General features: G+C 34.7%; 1 protein-coding gene across 3 annotated transcripts; it reads left to right on the top strand.

The window, feature by feature from the left end:
• The first annotated feature begins 1,481 nt into the window (after positions 1 to 1,481).
• LOC149555187 (alpha carbonic anhydrase 7-like) lies at positions 1,482 to 5,503 on the top strand. 3 transcript variants are annotated; one of them, XM_089829252.1, is made up of 7 exons: positions 1,482 to 1,744; positions 1,845 to 2,062; positions 2,166 to 2,272; positions 4,111 to 4,213; positions 4,462 to 4,629; positions 4,818 to 4,871; positions 5,207 to 5,503. In XM_089829252.1, the coding sequence occupies exons 1-7, from the start codon at positions 1,660 to 1,662 to the stop codon at positions 5,294 to 5,296; spliced, it is 825 nt and encodes a 274-aa protein (XP_089685378.1). In that variant the 5' UTR covers positions 1,482 to 1,659; the 3' UTR covers positions 5,297 to 5,503. The 3 variants fall into 3 exon arrangements, with proteins under 3 accessions (XP_089685378.1, XP_089685377.1, XP_089685379.1); XM_089829251.1 differs by having other exon boundaries at positions 1,516 to 1,744; positions 4,815 to 4,871; XM_089829253.1 differs by lacking the exon at positions 4,818 to 4,871 and having other exon boundaries at positions 1,516 to 1,744.
• The last annotated feature ends 10,556 nt before the right edge of the window (positions 5,504 to 16,059 follow it).

The raw sequence follows: 16,059 nt of genomic DNA, 5'->3' as shown, positions 1-16,059 counted from the left end.
AGTTCCGAAATTGTTGATTTCAAAAAAAGAAAAAGAAAAAAAGTGGCCACTTATGCCCCCCTTTTGACACCACAACTTGGTGTACTTACCCATGTAACACTTGAACTAATAGTTTTCATTCTAAAAACCTTGATAGAATGATAGAATGATTGGCAATCTTATTTATTGGAGGCTTCCTATCTTCATTCTAAGTACACAGTTTTGTTTTACTATCTTAGAGCCATTGATCTTTAGTTTGGGAGTGTGCTTCTCTCTTAGGTACTATATTGCCAAGGGTAAGGCACTTATCATTTCATGGTGGGCTTCTCTACAATTACTATATATTACTTAGATTGACAAGTGTGATATTCCTCTACACATATGCTTTATTGATGATATTACTTATTGGTAATTATATAAGTTATTTTAAACTAAACTATAAATATTATTTATTAGTAATTATATAAGTCATTTTAAACTAAACTATAACAATTAGGAAGTTTGGTGACAAGATGGAGAGTAACAATGAGTTCAGTCATAAATCTAGACCTTCTTGTAGTTATACAAAAGTTAGAAAAAATAGTGATAAGATGGAGAGTAAGAATGAGTTCAGTCATATATCTGAAGAGAATACATTTAATCTTTTCTAAACAACAAACCAAAAGATATATCTTAAGAGAATACATTTAGTTTTCCCATAGAAATAAACAGCAAACCAAAATGCATTTATTTGTAAGGAGATTTTTTTCTGAAAATGCATGTTTCAAAAAATGGAAAACATTATAGATTTTTGTGAAAATTTCAATCATCTGCATAGTTCTGAAAACAACCGAAAATATTAAAAAAAAAAAAAAAAATTGACTTTATTTTGTGAATGGGAAAAATAAATAAATTTGACTTTGTTTTGTCTTTAATACATTTTTGTTATTCCTGTCCCTAACAAATTTATATATAAAATTAAAAACCATTAAATTAAATAATGCGTATTGACAGAAGCCGTACAAAGTGAAAAAGGAATATTTGAAGTGGCTCCCCTTTCACTCATATTGTACCTCTCAGCTTAGCTGGAATAAAGCTGCACGTCTATAATAATCCAGCTACCCAGTCAGAGAAAAAAACAAACGAAAAAACACGTTCACAAGTACGTACGTACGGTCAATCTCTATGAATTTCGACGAGGAAGCTTCCCCGAAGCCAAACAAGCCCGTCAAGAACGGCGACGTCTACGTACCTTTCTGAATTAATTAATTAATTTAAAAGTCTAAGAATTAAAAGTCTGAGAACTGTGTGTGGTTCTCAGATTTTAAATTAATTAATATTTTCAGAAAACCATCAAATCAAGAACAGCCGTTTGAAGTATGAATCCCATTTTCCATCCCATCAAATGATTTCTACAGGAAATTTCGTGCCTCGATCGACGCAGATTCTCTGCGAGTGTACAACCGGAAAACCGCGTGACTTGAAAAGTTTCCTTTAAGATTCAGTGGAGAAACTTCGCAAATAGAATAAATTTGACAGATCGGCGTGAAACGCCGTGCCGCGTGCTTTGCTCCGTTACGAAAATCGCATCTTATAATTTCTCAGACTGTTATATATTTGTTCTCTGCTAGGAATCCTTTGGCTTAGGTACAGTTCTTAACATTTCATTCAAATTCTGAGTATAAATTGTGAGAGCACGGAATGGCACGGCCTGTAATGCGAGGTGCTCTGCTTTTATTGGGGTTATTGCTGCTCTGCATCGAGGGGATTCGAACCCAGGAAGTCGGTAATGCATTTGCCTTTGTTTTTCTTTTCAGTTTTTGGGGTTTTCAAATCTGCAGATCTTTTTGGAGGTTTTTTTGTGACTTTTGATTTGAACGAAACAGAGGATGAAAGGGAGTTCACATATGAAGAGGGGGAGAAAACAGGGCCAGAGCATTGGGGAGATCTTCACGAGGAATGGAGTGCTTGTGGAAATGGCCAGCAACAATCTCCCATTGATGTCGTCAAAAAGAGGGTTAAAATCCATCCCGATTTGGGGAAACTTCGCAGGATTTATTTCGCAGCAAATGCAACGCTTTTAAACAGGGGACATGATATCATGGTCTGCCATTGAAATCTATCATGCTTTTTCAAGATTTTTTCGAGGTTGTTTGATTTACTGTCATGGATATTGATTTTTTATTTTTTTGTGTGATATTGTTAAGGTGAAATGGGCGACAGGCGCAGGGAGTATTGAGATAGAGGGGAAAAGGTACAGACTTAATCAATGCCATTGGCATACTCCAGCCGAGCACACTGTTAATGGCAGAAGGTAAGCTTAAGATTTAAGCCGTTAATGGCTGTCAAATTTGAAGCTGTCAAACTTACTGGTTGTCATTTCATTTCAAGCTGTTTAACTTACCAAATTTAAGCTGTTAAACTTCCGGGTTGTCATTAATAAAACATTGAAATGCCATTTTTTTCAAGGCAATTTATCAGTCAATGCTGTTCGTAATGGTATTGATTTCATTGTTTTGTTATAGCCATGTACTCTTTTTTCATGTTACCATTTTCAGCGCTTTAAAGCTTTCCATGCTCTTGATTTTTCCTTCCTTCTGTTGTTTTTAGTGGACTGGTATGTTGCTAGTGTAACTTCTCCCCTGCTATACCTTTTTTCTTGTTTATTTTAATAATTTGTTCAACGGTTAGATTTCATTAGTGTGTCAATGTCAGCTAGGCTTTTACTTTCATTTATTAGATGTATTCGTTTACCTGGTCCACCGGCTAATCTCCACACAAAATATAGTTAAATTCAGGAAAATATAGTTAAATATTCTCAAAAATTTTGTTGTTTTGGTTAAAAAAATGTACAGATCATGAAATCAAATGCTGAAAATTTCAAATTCAGGAAAATATAGTTAAATATTCTCAAAACTTTTGTTGTTTTGGTTAAAAAAATGTACAGATCATGAAATCAAATGCTGAAAATTTCAAAAAAATTTCATTGTGTTTTGTTTTTTTGAAATTTAGTCAATGGTACAATTTATAGAAGGATAGCCGTGTTCACTTGGTTGTGTTCCCACTGGGTAGACTTTTTATTTTCCATTTATTAAATGAATATAAATCTTGAATATAAAATTGTATTCTAGATTTTAATAGACCAAATTAACTTGTCATGTCAGGATGTATTGGGAACCAGTAGTTTCTGTCTCCTCCCAACTTCTTCCCAGATCAACCATTTAAATTTTGGAGATTTCACTTTTTTTTAATTAACTATTTATATAGATTGTAGAAAATTTTGAAGATAAATTTATGTTAATTTTTTAATAAATGTTGTTTATGATTTTTTTTTTCGAAAATAGCTGTTATTTCTTTTTCTTCTGAATGACTTTTGTTTCATTCTATATAGTATTTTAAAACGTTGATTTAAAAGAGCAACTTTTCACCATATTTTTATTTGTTAAAGACAAATCGAAAAAAAGTCAACAATTTGGACGTGTTTTATTTAGACGATTTGATTTTAAAGGAAAAAGCTATTTTTTTTCTTAGACTAGGATATCTTTGTAAATGTGAGAATACATAGAAGTTTAGAACAATTGATTTGATTCCATAGTATCTTTGATAAAATATTTGATTCCATTAATATATGCCAAATCTTGATGTACACTTCACTCATAATACATTCATTGGTCCAATGGGTTGATAAATTCTTTAAAACTCAATTAACGTAGTCTTCATGCCATTCCTTTCTCTTGAGTCACAAGTTATGTTTGGTTAAGTGTATTCTTTAGTGATAGCTTTAATGTGATGTTTGACTTATAACGTGTTGACCAAGTATTATTAAAATGATATTTTATAGAACTAATGTATCAACATGCGATTAATTAAAATGTTCTCAATATATTAATAATTAGTTATTAGTGCAAAATCTTATTTTTGAAAGAAATTATTCAAAATTTAATTTATATATTACATTATTAGCTTTTGATTCATCCCACATCAATAAAACAATTATATACTATTGTTTTATGTAGCAATGTTTTATAACCTTTGTGAATTTATTTTATTTAGCAATGTTATACATTGTATTTTAAAATCTTTTTTATCAAAAGATAGTATAGATTTGGATTGTGATGTTTTGGATGTAATTATATAGTTTGATTGGTGTAGGTATCCTCTAGAAATGCATCTAGTACATGAATCAGAAGATAAGAAGATTGTTGTTGTTGGAATCCTTTACACTTATGGAAGACCTGACACTTTTCTTGCTGAGGTAACTTGACATACCCATACTTAATGATAATTTTGAATTATTTCTATATAATATTTTGGATTTGTAGGTGTATGGGAGCAATCTAAAATAACATCAAAAGTAGAACCTCACCTTTCAAGTAAAGTGTTTGAGTCTTTAACAAAAAAAATTGAAAAGATGGCGAAAAAACATTAGAAGGGGTAGGCTTTTTAACAATTTTTTTGAGGGATCAACACCTTTGTATTGACATAGTTTTTATTTTGCTGTAGTTAACAGATGAAATTTCCTCCATTGCTGATAAGGAGCCCCCCGAAGTAGTTTTGGGTATGGTTAATCCCAAACACATCAAAATTGGTAGTAGGAAGTATTATCGCTACAATGGGTCTCTCACCACTCCACCTTGTACCGAGGGAGTTAGTTGGAACATTGTCCACAAGGTTTGTTGTCATTATAGAGCTACTGATAATTTTAAAAAATCTCTAATTGATCAAAAGTTATATATATTTAAAACTTAATAAATTTCTTTCATGTTTATAAATTTTGCATCCTCTTTTTCGGTCTATTTATAAGAATTAAATTGTCTTCACTAGTACTGGCTTTACAATTTTTAATAATATGAAAGCAGGTGAGAACGGTGTCACGAGAACAAGTTAGAGCTTTGCATATGGCCATACATGATGTAAATATCTTTTTTTTCTACTATTGTAATTTTGTATACATAATTTTTTAGAATAACTATATTTCACTTATCAAGTCTTGTAGTTTAAAAAACAATTTGAGATTCTAGGAAGAATAATTTTCATAGATAAAATTTCAATCTTTGAAAATTAATTTTTAGAAATGAGTTTTTTATTTATTGACCTCTACACCATTTTTGATAATATCCTTTTAGCAAGATTCAATTTCATATTATAAATCTATTTCCTAATTAATTTTAACAAATTAGATCATGTATCTATAATTTTTATAAGATTATTTTTAGCTAATATTATTGTAATTGTATGACTTTTGCAGAAATATGAAAAAAATGCACGACCCACTCAATCTTCAAATGGAAGAATAGTGAAGATGTACACTCCAAAGCGAAACCCCCAACTACACTAACTCGGCGTACCCATTAGAAGTATAGCAAATACAATATTTTTAATTTCAAAATTTTGACACTTTCTAGAAGTGATTTAGACAAATTTTTAAGGAGGTCGAAATATTGCAGATGAGATCGTCTTGTTAGGATGGTGAGAATTATAATAAACTTATTTTGTCTTATATTTGATTTAAGGAAAAAAATTAGAATACTATTACTTAATTTTATTTATATCTCATTTAAATTCATTTGCTTTTAATTATTCAATAGTAATGACTTTTTGATATTTCATAGATTAAATAGAAACATGGCTATAAATTTTTTCGGTGAAACTTTAATGTTTATATTATATAAAAAATTATTTCAAATAAGATTCTGGGAGAAAAGAACAAATAAAGACAAACCCCATTCATCACCCATATGAAATACAATAAAAACTTTACTAGGAATTTGGCATCTGCTGCTTGGCAATTAGAAGAAGAGAATACCCCCCAAACTACAACCTAACAAAAAAACCCTTACAACATGATCAAATAATGATCCATTAATAACCCCCAAACAAAAAATCTACACCTAGAAGCTAACCAGTAAGATCAAGATGCAAGAGACGTGAGATAAAATAACTTTAAATACAATACACATAGATTCCAATTCATCCAACAACAATAAGATATGATCTGTTCGAGTAGCCCATATCAACAAAAGGTAGGGGTAACCAAAAGTGTCATCCAAATCACCAAAAGAGACTAGCATCACAAAATATTCACAAAGGCAAAGTCATCATAGTCATCCATAGAGCTATGGGTGAAGACCAAATACACCACAAGCAAAAAATATAAAAATAGTGCTACCATCCAAGTACACCATAAGGCTTTCACCAAACTGAGACCTACATAATTAGTAGAAGCAAAAAGAGTACAACAAAAAAATAGGAATGCAAGCCTTTGTTTACAAAAGCCAAGATAGTAGAGATCGATAATAGTAACAATTAATTATATGCTTTAAACAACTTTTATCAACTTCAAAAGATCTCAAACATGTAATTAAATGATATATCAACCATAAGATAACAATCATACAATGTGACACAAGACGTGTTAACTAGGGAAACCCTTGATCAGACGGAAAACCTTGGTGGGAATGATACCCACAAGATGTTATGCTAATATAAAAATTCCTTGTGAAAGGATGTGACCCTCTTAGGAGCCAAATGAAATATAATCAATACATATAAGTCCTTGTCAGGAGACTTTGACTCTCTATTAGAAGATTCTGACTCTATTAGGGGCTGAGACAACCTTGTTAGGATTTGAAAGGAAGACAACTGAACCTATTATCCAAATTGCTATAGAATTGGAACCAATACAATTGAACCCACTTCTCAAATTGCCACAAGAAAATCTTTAAGATATCAAATCCAATAGATGAACTGACCAAATGACAACTTATTTTCCAATACATTTCCTTTGAGCTCGCAACTTATCTTTAGCATCAAACTTTGTTATGATCTTCACAAATTCACATCAATAACAAATGATCTCGTATTCCCCATCCTCCAGCGGTGGAGTCCCCTCCTTCAGTTCCCACCTCGGTTGTGGGCTCCTCTCTTGCAGTTCCTTCAGTTGTGGATGTTCCTGCCTCATTCTAGTGTCCTTGGGCTGCAAGGGTTGTGGGGGATGGTTGCCTAGATGATGATTTTTCTTGGCAGAAGGCTATCAGTTTGGTGGAGGATGGATGGACTACTGTCAAGAAGAAAAAGGTCAAGTTCTCCAACTCAGCTTTTGACATGGCTTTACGTTCTCAAAAGGTGGGACCAAAAGGGAAATCTTGAGTCCCTGCCCTACTTTCTATTGTTGTGGTTCATGGTTAGGGACTTAATGCTAATCTTTTTTAACCATGGGGTTCCGGGTGCCCGGTCAAAACCTGGTGTAGTGTCTGAGCTATACTGTGTTATCTTTGTAGCCACCTCGGTCACCTTTTTGGTTGGTGATGTAAGCCTCTCCCATTTGACTTCTATGAGTCATCCTTATGGATGCAACCTTGCTGATATTTTGTTGTGATGGGATCATGATTGTGACCCTGAGTGGTCTACACCATCGAGGTGTTTGGATTTATGTTTCTGTATCAGTTGCTTTGATTATGCTTTTGACTGATCTATGAGATTATGATGTGATTTTTTGTTCACTAAGGTTTGTGCCAGTGGTTACCAAGATCAATGTGGTATCATGAGGTTGTTTCACGATTACCTTGATATGTGTGCAGAGATTGCATTGTGTACTTTTTACCGTGCTACACTAGACTAGGTTCTTGTAGCAGTGATAGTCATGTTTATGATTGTGTTTTTTTATGTATTTTAAGTGTCTTTTTTTTGATTCTTTAATCAATCATTATTAAATGCTTAAGTAATTAGAAATGGATTGTTCATGTGGGATTATTTGGTTATGTGCTGTGGTCATTTACCTTGTGATATTTTGATCTGAGAGTTATGTGTTACTTATGTGATGATTTACATTTGAGACGACTCGAGGGTCAGATGTTACACTTTGATTTCATTATCATAGTTATTAGACTACTATGCTGTTCAGTTAATCATATTACATGATGATGCCATTTTGAGATGATAGTGTGTTTTATGATGATATCTGGTTATCTGGTATTTGGACATACCTCTGATTATGTTAGGTGATGGATTTAATGCTATGGTTATTTACTTAATTCCTACATTGTTATGCTTTATGCGAACGTGAGTGATGTAAATAGATTATTTTAATATAATTAAATAAATGGTTAAATTAGGTGATTTAATGCATTTATTGCTTCGGCTATGTTATTATATGCAATTGCACTTGATCGTGTTGTTTAGTGTGCATGATTTATATCCTTGGCAGTGGCACATGGAGTTAGTGATTCAACCATTCATATTTTACCAATGTCGTCCTTATATGGTCGACGTATCCTTAATTAAATGTTTAATATAAACCTTTCGATGATTTTTAAATCCAAACTCATTTGCATTATGTGATTAGACTAGTGAGCATGTTTGTGCATTTAGAGTTTCACATTGTCACGAAAGTTGTTAAGGAGATTTATGTGTTTTTGGGTTTTCGGGCTTTTTAATTGATTTATTTTAATTTTTGGAAGCTTTTCCATAGATGAATTCCTATTTATAGGAATAGCCTATTTTCGTTTGGGTCGATTCAGGGTTTAACTAGGTTGGCTAGTTAATTGCCCTAATCAATTATTCACTTGAAAAGTGAATAAGTATCCAAAGAGGAATTTAATTCCTCACTTCTCACATTTTGGAAATTGTATTTGGAGAGCAAATTTGGAAATCCTCTTCTAAAGGATTATTGTTTTGTTCGTTGTGGGAGCTGTGAGCATGGGATCTTTGCGAGGTTGGTCTCGTTGGATTTAGGGTTTAACTAGGTTGGTTTGCCGCCAGTTTCAACAATTTTGATGGATTATTTATTTTATTCTACGTGTTTCAGTTTCAGACCCTTTTGCTGTCAGGTAGGGCCTTTCCATTTTAATGTTTTTTCTTTGTTTCTACTTCCGTTTCTTGTAGCAATATGTTAGGAGGTTGAGAACTAGTGTTCCCCTCTATTTCTATTTGCTAGTTCTACTTGGTTGGTCGAGTATGAACATTTTCCCTGTTTTTGGGATGTGCGTTTGAGATTTTGAGCTATTATGCTAGCCATTTTTGCATATAATGTCCGATTTCTTTTATTTTTGGATTTTTGAGGTTTTTGCACCCAAAGGCCAAATGGGTTTTAATTTTGGATTTTTTCCAAAATTTGGAGTTTTTACCTCATTTTGCATGTTACCCTATTTTCTTAGGTTTTCTTGATACATTGTGGTTCGTGGACCTGGATGATCCATTTGGATATCAGTTAGACCACTTTTGCATCTTTTGTTGCATTGGGATGCGTGATGCACCCATCCTCTTCATTTTGTTTCGATTGAGAGATTTTTCGCTTTGTGTTCTCATCCAGTCCTTTGGTACGATCTTTGTGATGGTGGTGCGCCACACACGAGTACATTTTTTAGGTGACCTGCGAGGCCTGATCTTTCGTGGTACTTCTGAAAGTTGTGATCATTTGGGATGGGTTGGGAATTTGCATGCCTACGGGCACTCATCGTTGGATGAGCATGGGTAGGGTAGGGTAGCATATGGAGGGGGCTTCTACCTCACAGCCTAGTGATCATTGTGCCCCGAGGGTTCACGAAGGAAGCTTTAATTAAGTGATAATTAAATAAAATACTGGTTGGAATAATCTTAAGATAATAAAATGTTTGGGGTGCTAGAGCCTTTCCGTTGAGGGATGTTGAATCTGCACAAGTCTTAGCTTGGGGTTTTGATGCCGAGCGACTCTCCATGATGTTAGTCCCTACATAGTAGCCTTTGAGATGTCTAACCAGGACCTATAGTTATGCATTGTCGATGTCTTGGATTCAGTCATCATATTGTCTGGCATGAGTGTTAGCCATCGATTTTTTTTGTGTGTTTTGTGGTTGGATCTTTATCTTCATTAGCATGACGGGTGTGGACCTATGGGTTCCACGTGGTTAGGAGGCATAGCTACCTTCACCATTGCTAGGGACCGATGTATAGAAACGGTATCTTGTCCTAGTGTGACCGTTGCTAGATGTTTTCACTTGATGTTTTGAGTTTCAGAGTATGCTTTCTTGTGATTTATGCTTTCATTGGAATGCTTGGACATCATGTTTAGATGATGTTAGTTTATTTCACGCATTCCCATATTATGATGTTTAGCATATACCTAGATGATGTGAATTGTTGTATTAGTTTATCTATTGCTTATTGGTTTACCATGTTAGATTTCCTTATTACGATGTTCAACATGTAATAGGTGATGCTATCTACTTGTAGGATTATCTGATGCTTTACTAGTAGCATGTTAGTTTTCCTTTATGTTGGTAGCATGTTTAATAGTGACATCCCTATTACGACAGTACCGACGATCTGATCGGTGGCTTGGGATGTTACGCACAAGGGATGGCTAGGATCCATGATGGTCTGATGATGCTATTGATGGTTGGGAGGAACCACATACTTAATTTGGTTGTTTTGTAATTGTGATATTATCTCTGTACATTGCAATGTTTCTTATGTTCACTGTGATGTTGCTTTCAGTACATTTTTTCCTGCTGTAGTTTTAGATGGATAGATGTATCTCCTTCTTGATCTTGGCATTTTGTTGATTATGCACTCGAGTGTTCGCTCCTCGATCTATGTGGATTCGGTACTCCCCGGTGTGGAGCTTCTAAACTCTGTTTTTCTCTATTTTTCCCCTTTTGTGTTTTCCTTTAGTGTTTTTGTGTTTCTATGAGTGACATTTTATCAGCATGGTGTGACATAGAAATGTATCGCACGCCCATAAAAATTGTGTCATACAATACTGGAAAGTATCACACGCCTCTTGGAGGAATGTTGTGCGATACTGGAAAGTATCGCACCTCCTTTGGAGAAATGTCGTATGATACTCTGAAAGTATTACACACCCTTGAGAAAAGTATCGCTCAAACTTTGAAAGTGTCGCCCTCCTTCTTAAGGAATATCGCGCGATACTTTTTAGTACTATATTAAAGTATCGCACAGGTTTTGTAAAAACCTGCACGGGCCGACAGTGAGCACTTTTTGATTTGATCCAAACTTTTTGAGAGTTGTTTTGGATACCCTTTTCGGTATTCTTCGACCTATGTTGTTGCTTTTTGGATTCAGGTTGTTTTCTTTCAATTTCTTTTTGCGTGTTTCTATTGTAGTCCTTTGGGGTTTAAAATATATTGTTTAAGTATAAGTAAGATATATTTTAATATATGCGACGAATCTTTTGAGATAAGTTTGAGACCTCTCGAAGATAAGATAAAGATTCTAGAAAATTTCAGGGCTTCAGAAATCTAGACTTAGCCAATTTTCAGGGCTTTAGGATTTCAGGCTTAGCCAAATTTTAGGATTCTACATTTTACCCCAGCTTGGTGTTTTGTTGATGAGTGGTCATTTCTTGAGCCCTCATCTTGTATGTGGTGGTTGTTGGCTTTTGTTCGCGTGTGTCAGTTTGGTAGTGGCATTCAGAGATCTGTTGGTTGCCGGGATTGTGGTGAAGTCTTCTGTTGTGATCTTTGTGATCCCTATATGATGTTGTCATGTGCATTCATACTTGTAAAAAAATTTTTTAAAAAAAAAAAAAAAAAAAAAAATATATATATATATATATATATATATATATATATATATATCTTGGCTTGTATTAAATCCTTGTTCCAAGGATCTCCGGGTGGGGCATTACATCTGGTATCAAACCCCATGTTCAAACATTGGGATCTCTATGTTTATGTTCCCCATATAGTTGTTGCTACGTTAGTTGAGTGCGAGTGTCTTGGTGAGAACTCGTGATCTTTGTTGCTTTGGTATCTACTCGTGATGGACTTGCTTGTCCAGTAGATGCAACTAGATCAGCGTGTGGAGAAGGGAGTGAGTCCTCTTGGTTTTGTTAGTGGTTTCGATGTGCCTTTGTTTGGTTGGTTGCATTTGTGACCTTTTTGGATGAGACCATTGAGTGGTGTCCATGTGTTGGCTTTGAGTGCCTTCTTTTGTTCTCCTTATGGAGTTAGGTGCATTGTTCCTTGTTTTCTCCTTATTGTAAGTAATATAGGAATCTTATTGTGATTCTTTATTTTGTTGTTATAATAATGAAATGGTTCTTTTCATTGAGAATAAGTGTTATGGTGAATCATTGCAAAGAAATAGGTTTGCATTATATCTTTGGGTTAATGACTTAAGTCCCCGATCTGATTGCTTCTTAAGCTTATGTAAAACTATATTAATTTGATGGATATCTAAATGTTGCATTGCATGGAAATTATTATTGTCTGCATATGCATGAGATTACTGATGGGATATTGCTTGATGTGTGTGAGTGTGTTCTCTAACGATGCTAAGATGATGTATTCCTTAGCACTATGTGGTGATTTATCCCTCTTGTGTGACTGTACTCAGTCATCACCTGTAATGTGATTTGTTTATTGCCTTATTTTATTTGGCTAGAGGTACTTTCCTCATGTTGTTGGGCTTGCATTGGTTTTTAGTATTTTCCTCTCTTGGAATAGTCATCAAAAATTATCTATTGCTCTCTTTGTGACAATTGTCACATTTGAATTATTATTGAAATGAGCTCTTTGCAGTACTTACTGTTGGAATTGATAATTCCCCCATTTGGGCTTTTTGTTTTGTTTTCTGATGACTATTCTGGATGTGTTTTACTGCTGCCCAATTGTGTGTTGTGACTCTATCATGTTCATATCGAACCTCTGGTAGTACGTACAAGGGATAATATCACAGAGAACATGCTAGTGTGCATGTAGTAAATGTAAAGTTAGAGTAATTAAATGGTTTAAATGGTGATTAAACTTAATGTTAATTCTTGAAAGGTATGTACTTGTTTTATGGTGACTCTTGGACCCTTGCTTGAAAATCTTTCTGTTTCATTATGCATTAGTGCTTATGTTATGTTTAACTAATGAAATTATGGGAGATAAGTAATGATGGTTTCAATGTGTGAACTACCTTTCATTCCATGTATTATGTTGTTCGGGCATGTGTGCTCTTGTGTGGATTTGGACGTTTTGTCCGTCGCTTGTCTTGGTGGTCAAGACTGTTGTTTTTGTCTTTGTGGTTTTGTTTTGAGTGGTGACTCAAATCATAGGTCTTAGATCTCTCTTAGCTTCTTGTTGTTGTTGTCCTTGTCGATATCTTTCTAGTGCTTTACAAATGGAGCCAATCCGAGTCTGGATGTGAAGCTATGGCTTCTGGAGTTGCTGATTGATGTTCTAAGTACCCTTTTGGAGTAGAGGCCAATTCAATCTTGGCATATCATATTTATGGCCATTGGGGAAGTTTAACTCTTCATGTTATTCATAATGGAAGAGTTATTTTGTCTTCATAATCTACTAGGAACTTGTTGGAGTTCGTGCTTGGGGTTTTGTGTTTCCTATTGCATAGAATGACCGTTTTCTGGTGAAGTGTGCTTTGTGAGCATTCCTTGCTCGAGGTTGATGTTGCCTTGTCATTTAGGAGTGACTAAATTCTTTGATGAGTCTAGATTCTCCTTTTGGATGTTGTCTTTGGCACATCTCCGTATTCTTTCTCTCTTGAGAGAGTAGGCTAGTGTGGTTATGCCACTAGCTCGGTTAGTGTTTTCAGATGAGTATGTTGATGGTTGGGGAAATTGTGATTTCCCTAATGTGTCTTGGGCTGATTTAGTGTAGAGGTTGAGTGAGAGACTCCCTCTCAGTCCTAATACCCTGTAGTATCCTTCTCCATAAGCTTATATCTTCATGTGGTTTGTCTCAGTCAAGTTGCTCTTTGACTATTGACTTGAGGCTGGAGATTGAGTTTAGCAGTAGGCTAGGTGTGGTATTCCCAGCATGGTGCTGGAGGGGCATGGTATCATTGGACAGATGTTACCATCTTATGAGTTGGTATGCAAACATTGCATGATTGTGTCCACTGACAAAAGTCTTCGAACCTTGTGAGAGGGTGATATCTTGTCTGGTTGGTTTATGTTACCCTAGTTCCCAGTGGTAGTTGAGCTTTTTTACCTTGGAGAGGCATTGTGCTCCTACACTTGGTGATGAGTAGTCTTTAGGAGTGTGTAATGTTGTTGGTAAACTTTTATCCACTTTTTTCTAAGGGTGAGTTTACATGGATTCCAGAATGATCATGTGTAACATGATAGTATTCTTGGGAAATTGGGATGGTTTTTCCTCATGATTCCAACTCTTGTTGGAAGTGTGTTGTGTTCTGACCTTGATTTGTGGTCATGTAGTTGGTGCATGTCCTAGTTGGGCACTTGTTGACGACGTAGAGTGGGTTTTTCCTTACTTTGTATTGTTGACTTTATGGCTAGATGTATTTTTTTTCCTAGTGCATAGAAGGTTCCTTGTTGGAGGACCTCGTGTCTGTGTGACACCTATTCTCTTGTGGTTAACCTAGTTGGGGGTTGACGTGATGGTTCAAGAATGTTGGAGTGATTTGGGTTTGACTTGTAGAGAGTTGTTGAGTCATTCGTATTGCTCACTTTCGAGTTTTCTCTTAGTGTGTTTGGTTTCTATTCTTGGATTGCAGGCTTCCAAGAGTAAGCCTAGTCTTTGGGGGGGATGATGTAGTGCCTCTCCCATTTGACTTCTATGAGTCATCCTTATGGATGCAACCTTGTTAATATTTTGTTGTGATGGGATAATGATTGTGACCCTAAGTGGTCTACACCATCGATGTGTTTGGATTAATGTTTCTGTATCAATTGCTTTGATTATGCTTTTGACTGATCTATGAGATTATGATGTGATTTTTGGTTCACTGAGGATTGTGCCAGTGGTTACGAAGATTGATGTGGTATTATGAGGTTGTTTCATGATAACCTTGAGATGTGTGCAAAGGTTGTGCTGTGTACTTTTTACCATGTTACGTTGGACCAGGTTCCTGTAGCAGTGATTAGTCATGTTTGACTGTGTTTGCTTATGAGTTTTAAGTGCCTTTTTGTAGATTCTTTAATCAATCATTATTAAATGCTTAAGTAATTAGAAATGGTTTGTTCATGTGGGATTATTTGGTTGTGTTGCTGTCATTTACCTTGTGATATTTTGATCTGAGAGTTATGTGTTACTTATGTGATGATTTACATTTAAGACGACTTGAGGGTCAGATGTTACACTTTGATTTCAGTATCATAGATATTAGACTACTATGTTGTTCGATAATCATATTGAATGATGATGCCATTTTGAGATGATAGTGTGTTTTATGATGATATCTGGTTATCTGGTATTTGGACATACCTCTGATTATGTTAGGTGATGGATTTAATGCTATGGTTATTTACTTCATTCCTATGTTGTTATGCTTTATGCAAACATGAGTGATGTAAATAGATTATTTTAATATAATTAAATAAATGGTTAAATTAGGTGATTTAATGCATGTATTGGTTTGGCTATGTTATTATATGCAATTGCACTTGATCATATTGTTTAGCGTGCAGGATTTATATCCCTGGCAGTGGTAGATGGAGTTAGTGATTCAACCATTCATATTTTACCAATGTTGTCCTTAAATGGTCAACGTATCCTTAATTAAATGTTTAATTTAAACCTTTTGGTGATTATTAAATCTAAACTCATTTGCATTATGTGATTAGACCAGTGCGCGTGTCTGTGCATTTAGAGTTTCGCATTGTTGCGAAAGTTATTAAGTAGATTTATGTATTTTTCGATTTTTGGGCTTTTTAATTAATTTATTTTAATTTCTAATAGCTTTTCCATAGATGAATTTCTATTTATAAGAATAGCCTATTTTTGTTTGGGTCGACTCAGGGTTTAACTAGGTTGGCTAGTTAATTGCCCTAATCGATTATTCACTTGAAAAGTTAATAAGTATCCAAAGAGGAATTTAATTCCTCACTTCTCACATTTTGGAAATTGTATTTGGAGAGAAAATTTGGAAATCCTCTTCTAAAGGATTATTTTTTTGTTCGTTGTGGGAGTTGTGAGCGTGGGATCTTTGCGAGGTTGGTCTCATTGGATTCAACTCGAAGAGTTCTTGCTTTTCCGTCAGTTTCAACAGTTTCAGCGGATGATTTATTTTATTCTACAGGTTTCAATTTTGGCCCCTTTTGCTGTCAGGTAGGGCCTTCCCATTTTAATGTTTTTGCTTCATTTCTACTTCCGTTTCTTGTAGCAATATGTTAGGAGGTTGAGAACTAGTGTT

This window comes from Cupressus sempervirens, chromosome 5 (assembly GCF_028749045.1).
Source record: "Cupressus sempervirens isolate cs-2001-9-10 chromosome 5, ASM2874904v1, whole genome shotgun sequence".
Classification (NCBI taxonomy): Eukaryota; Viridiplantae; Streptophyta; class Pinopsida; order Cupressales; family Cupressaceae; genus Cupressus; species Cupressus sempervirens.
The sequence above is the reverse complement of the archived record's forward strand: the minus strand, read 5'-3'. Positions and strand labels throughout refer to the sequence as shown.

Excerpts from the sequence above, each read along its gene's own strand:
- LOC149555187 (XM_089829251.1), top strand. The coding sequence starts at position 1,660 with ATGGCACGGCCTGTAATGCGAGGTGCTCTGCTTTTATTGGGGTTATTG. Across the intron at positions 4,214-4,461 it reads CTGACACTTTTCTTGCTGAG|TTAACAGATGAAATTTCCTC; the intron begins GTAACTTGACAT and ends ATTTTGCTGTAG. Across the intron at positions 4,630-4,814 it reads GTTGGAACATTGTCCACAAG|CAGGTGAGAACGGTGTCACG; the intron begins GTTTGTTGTCAT and ends ATAATATGAAAG.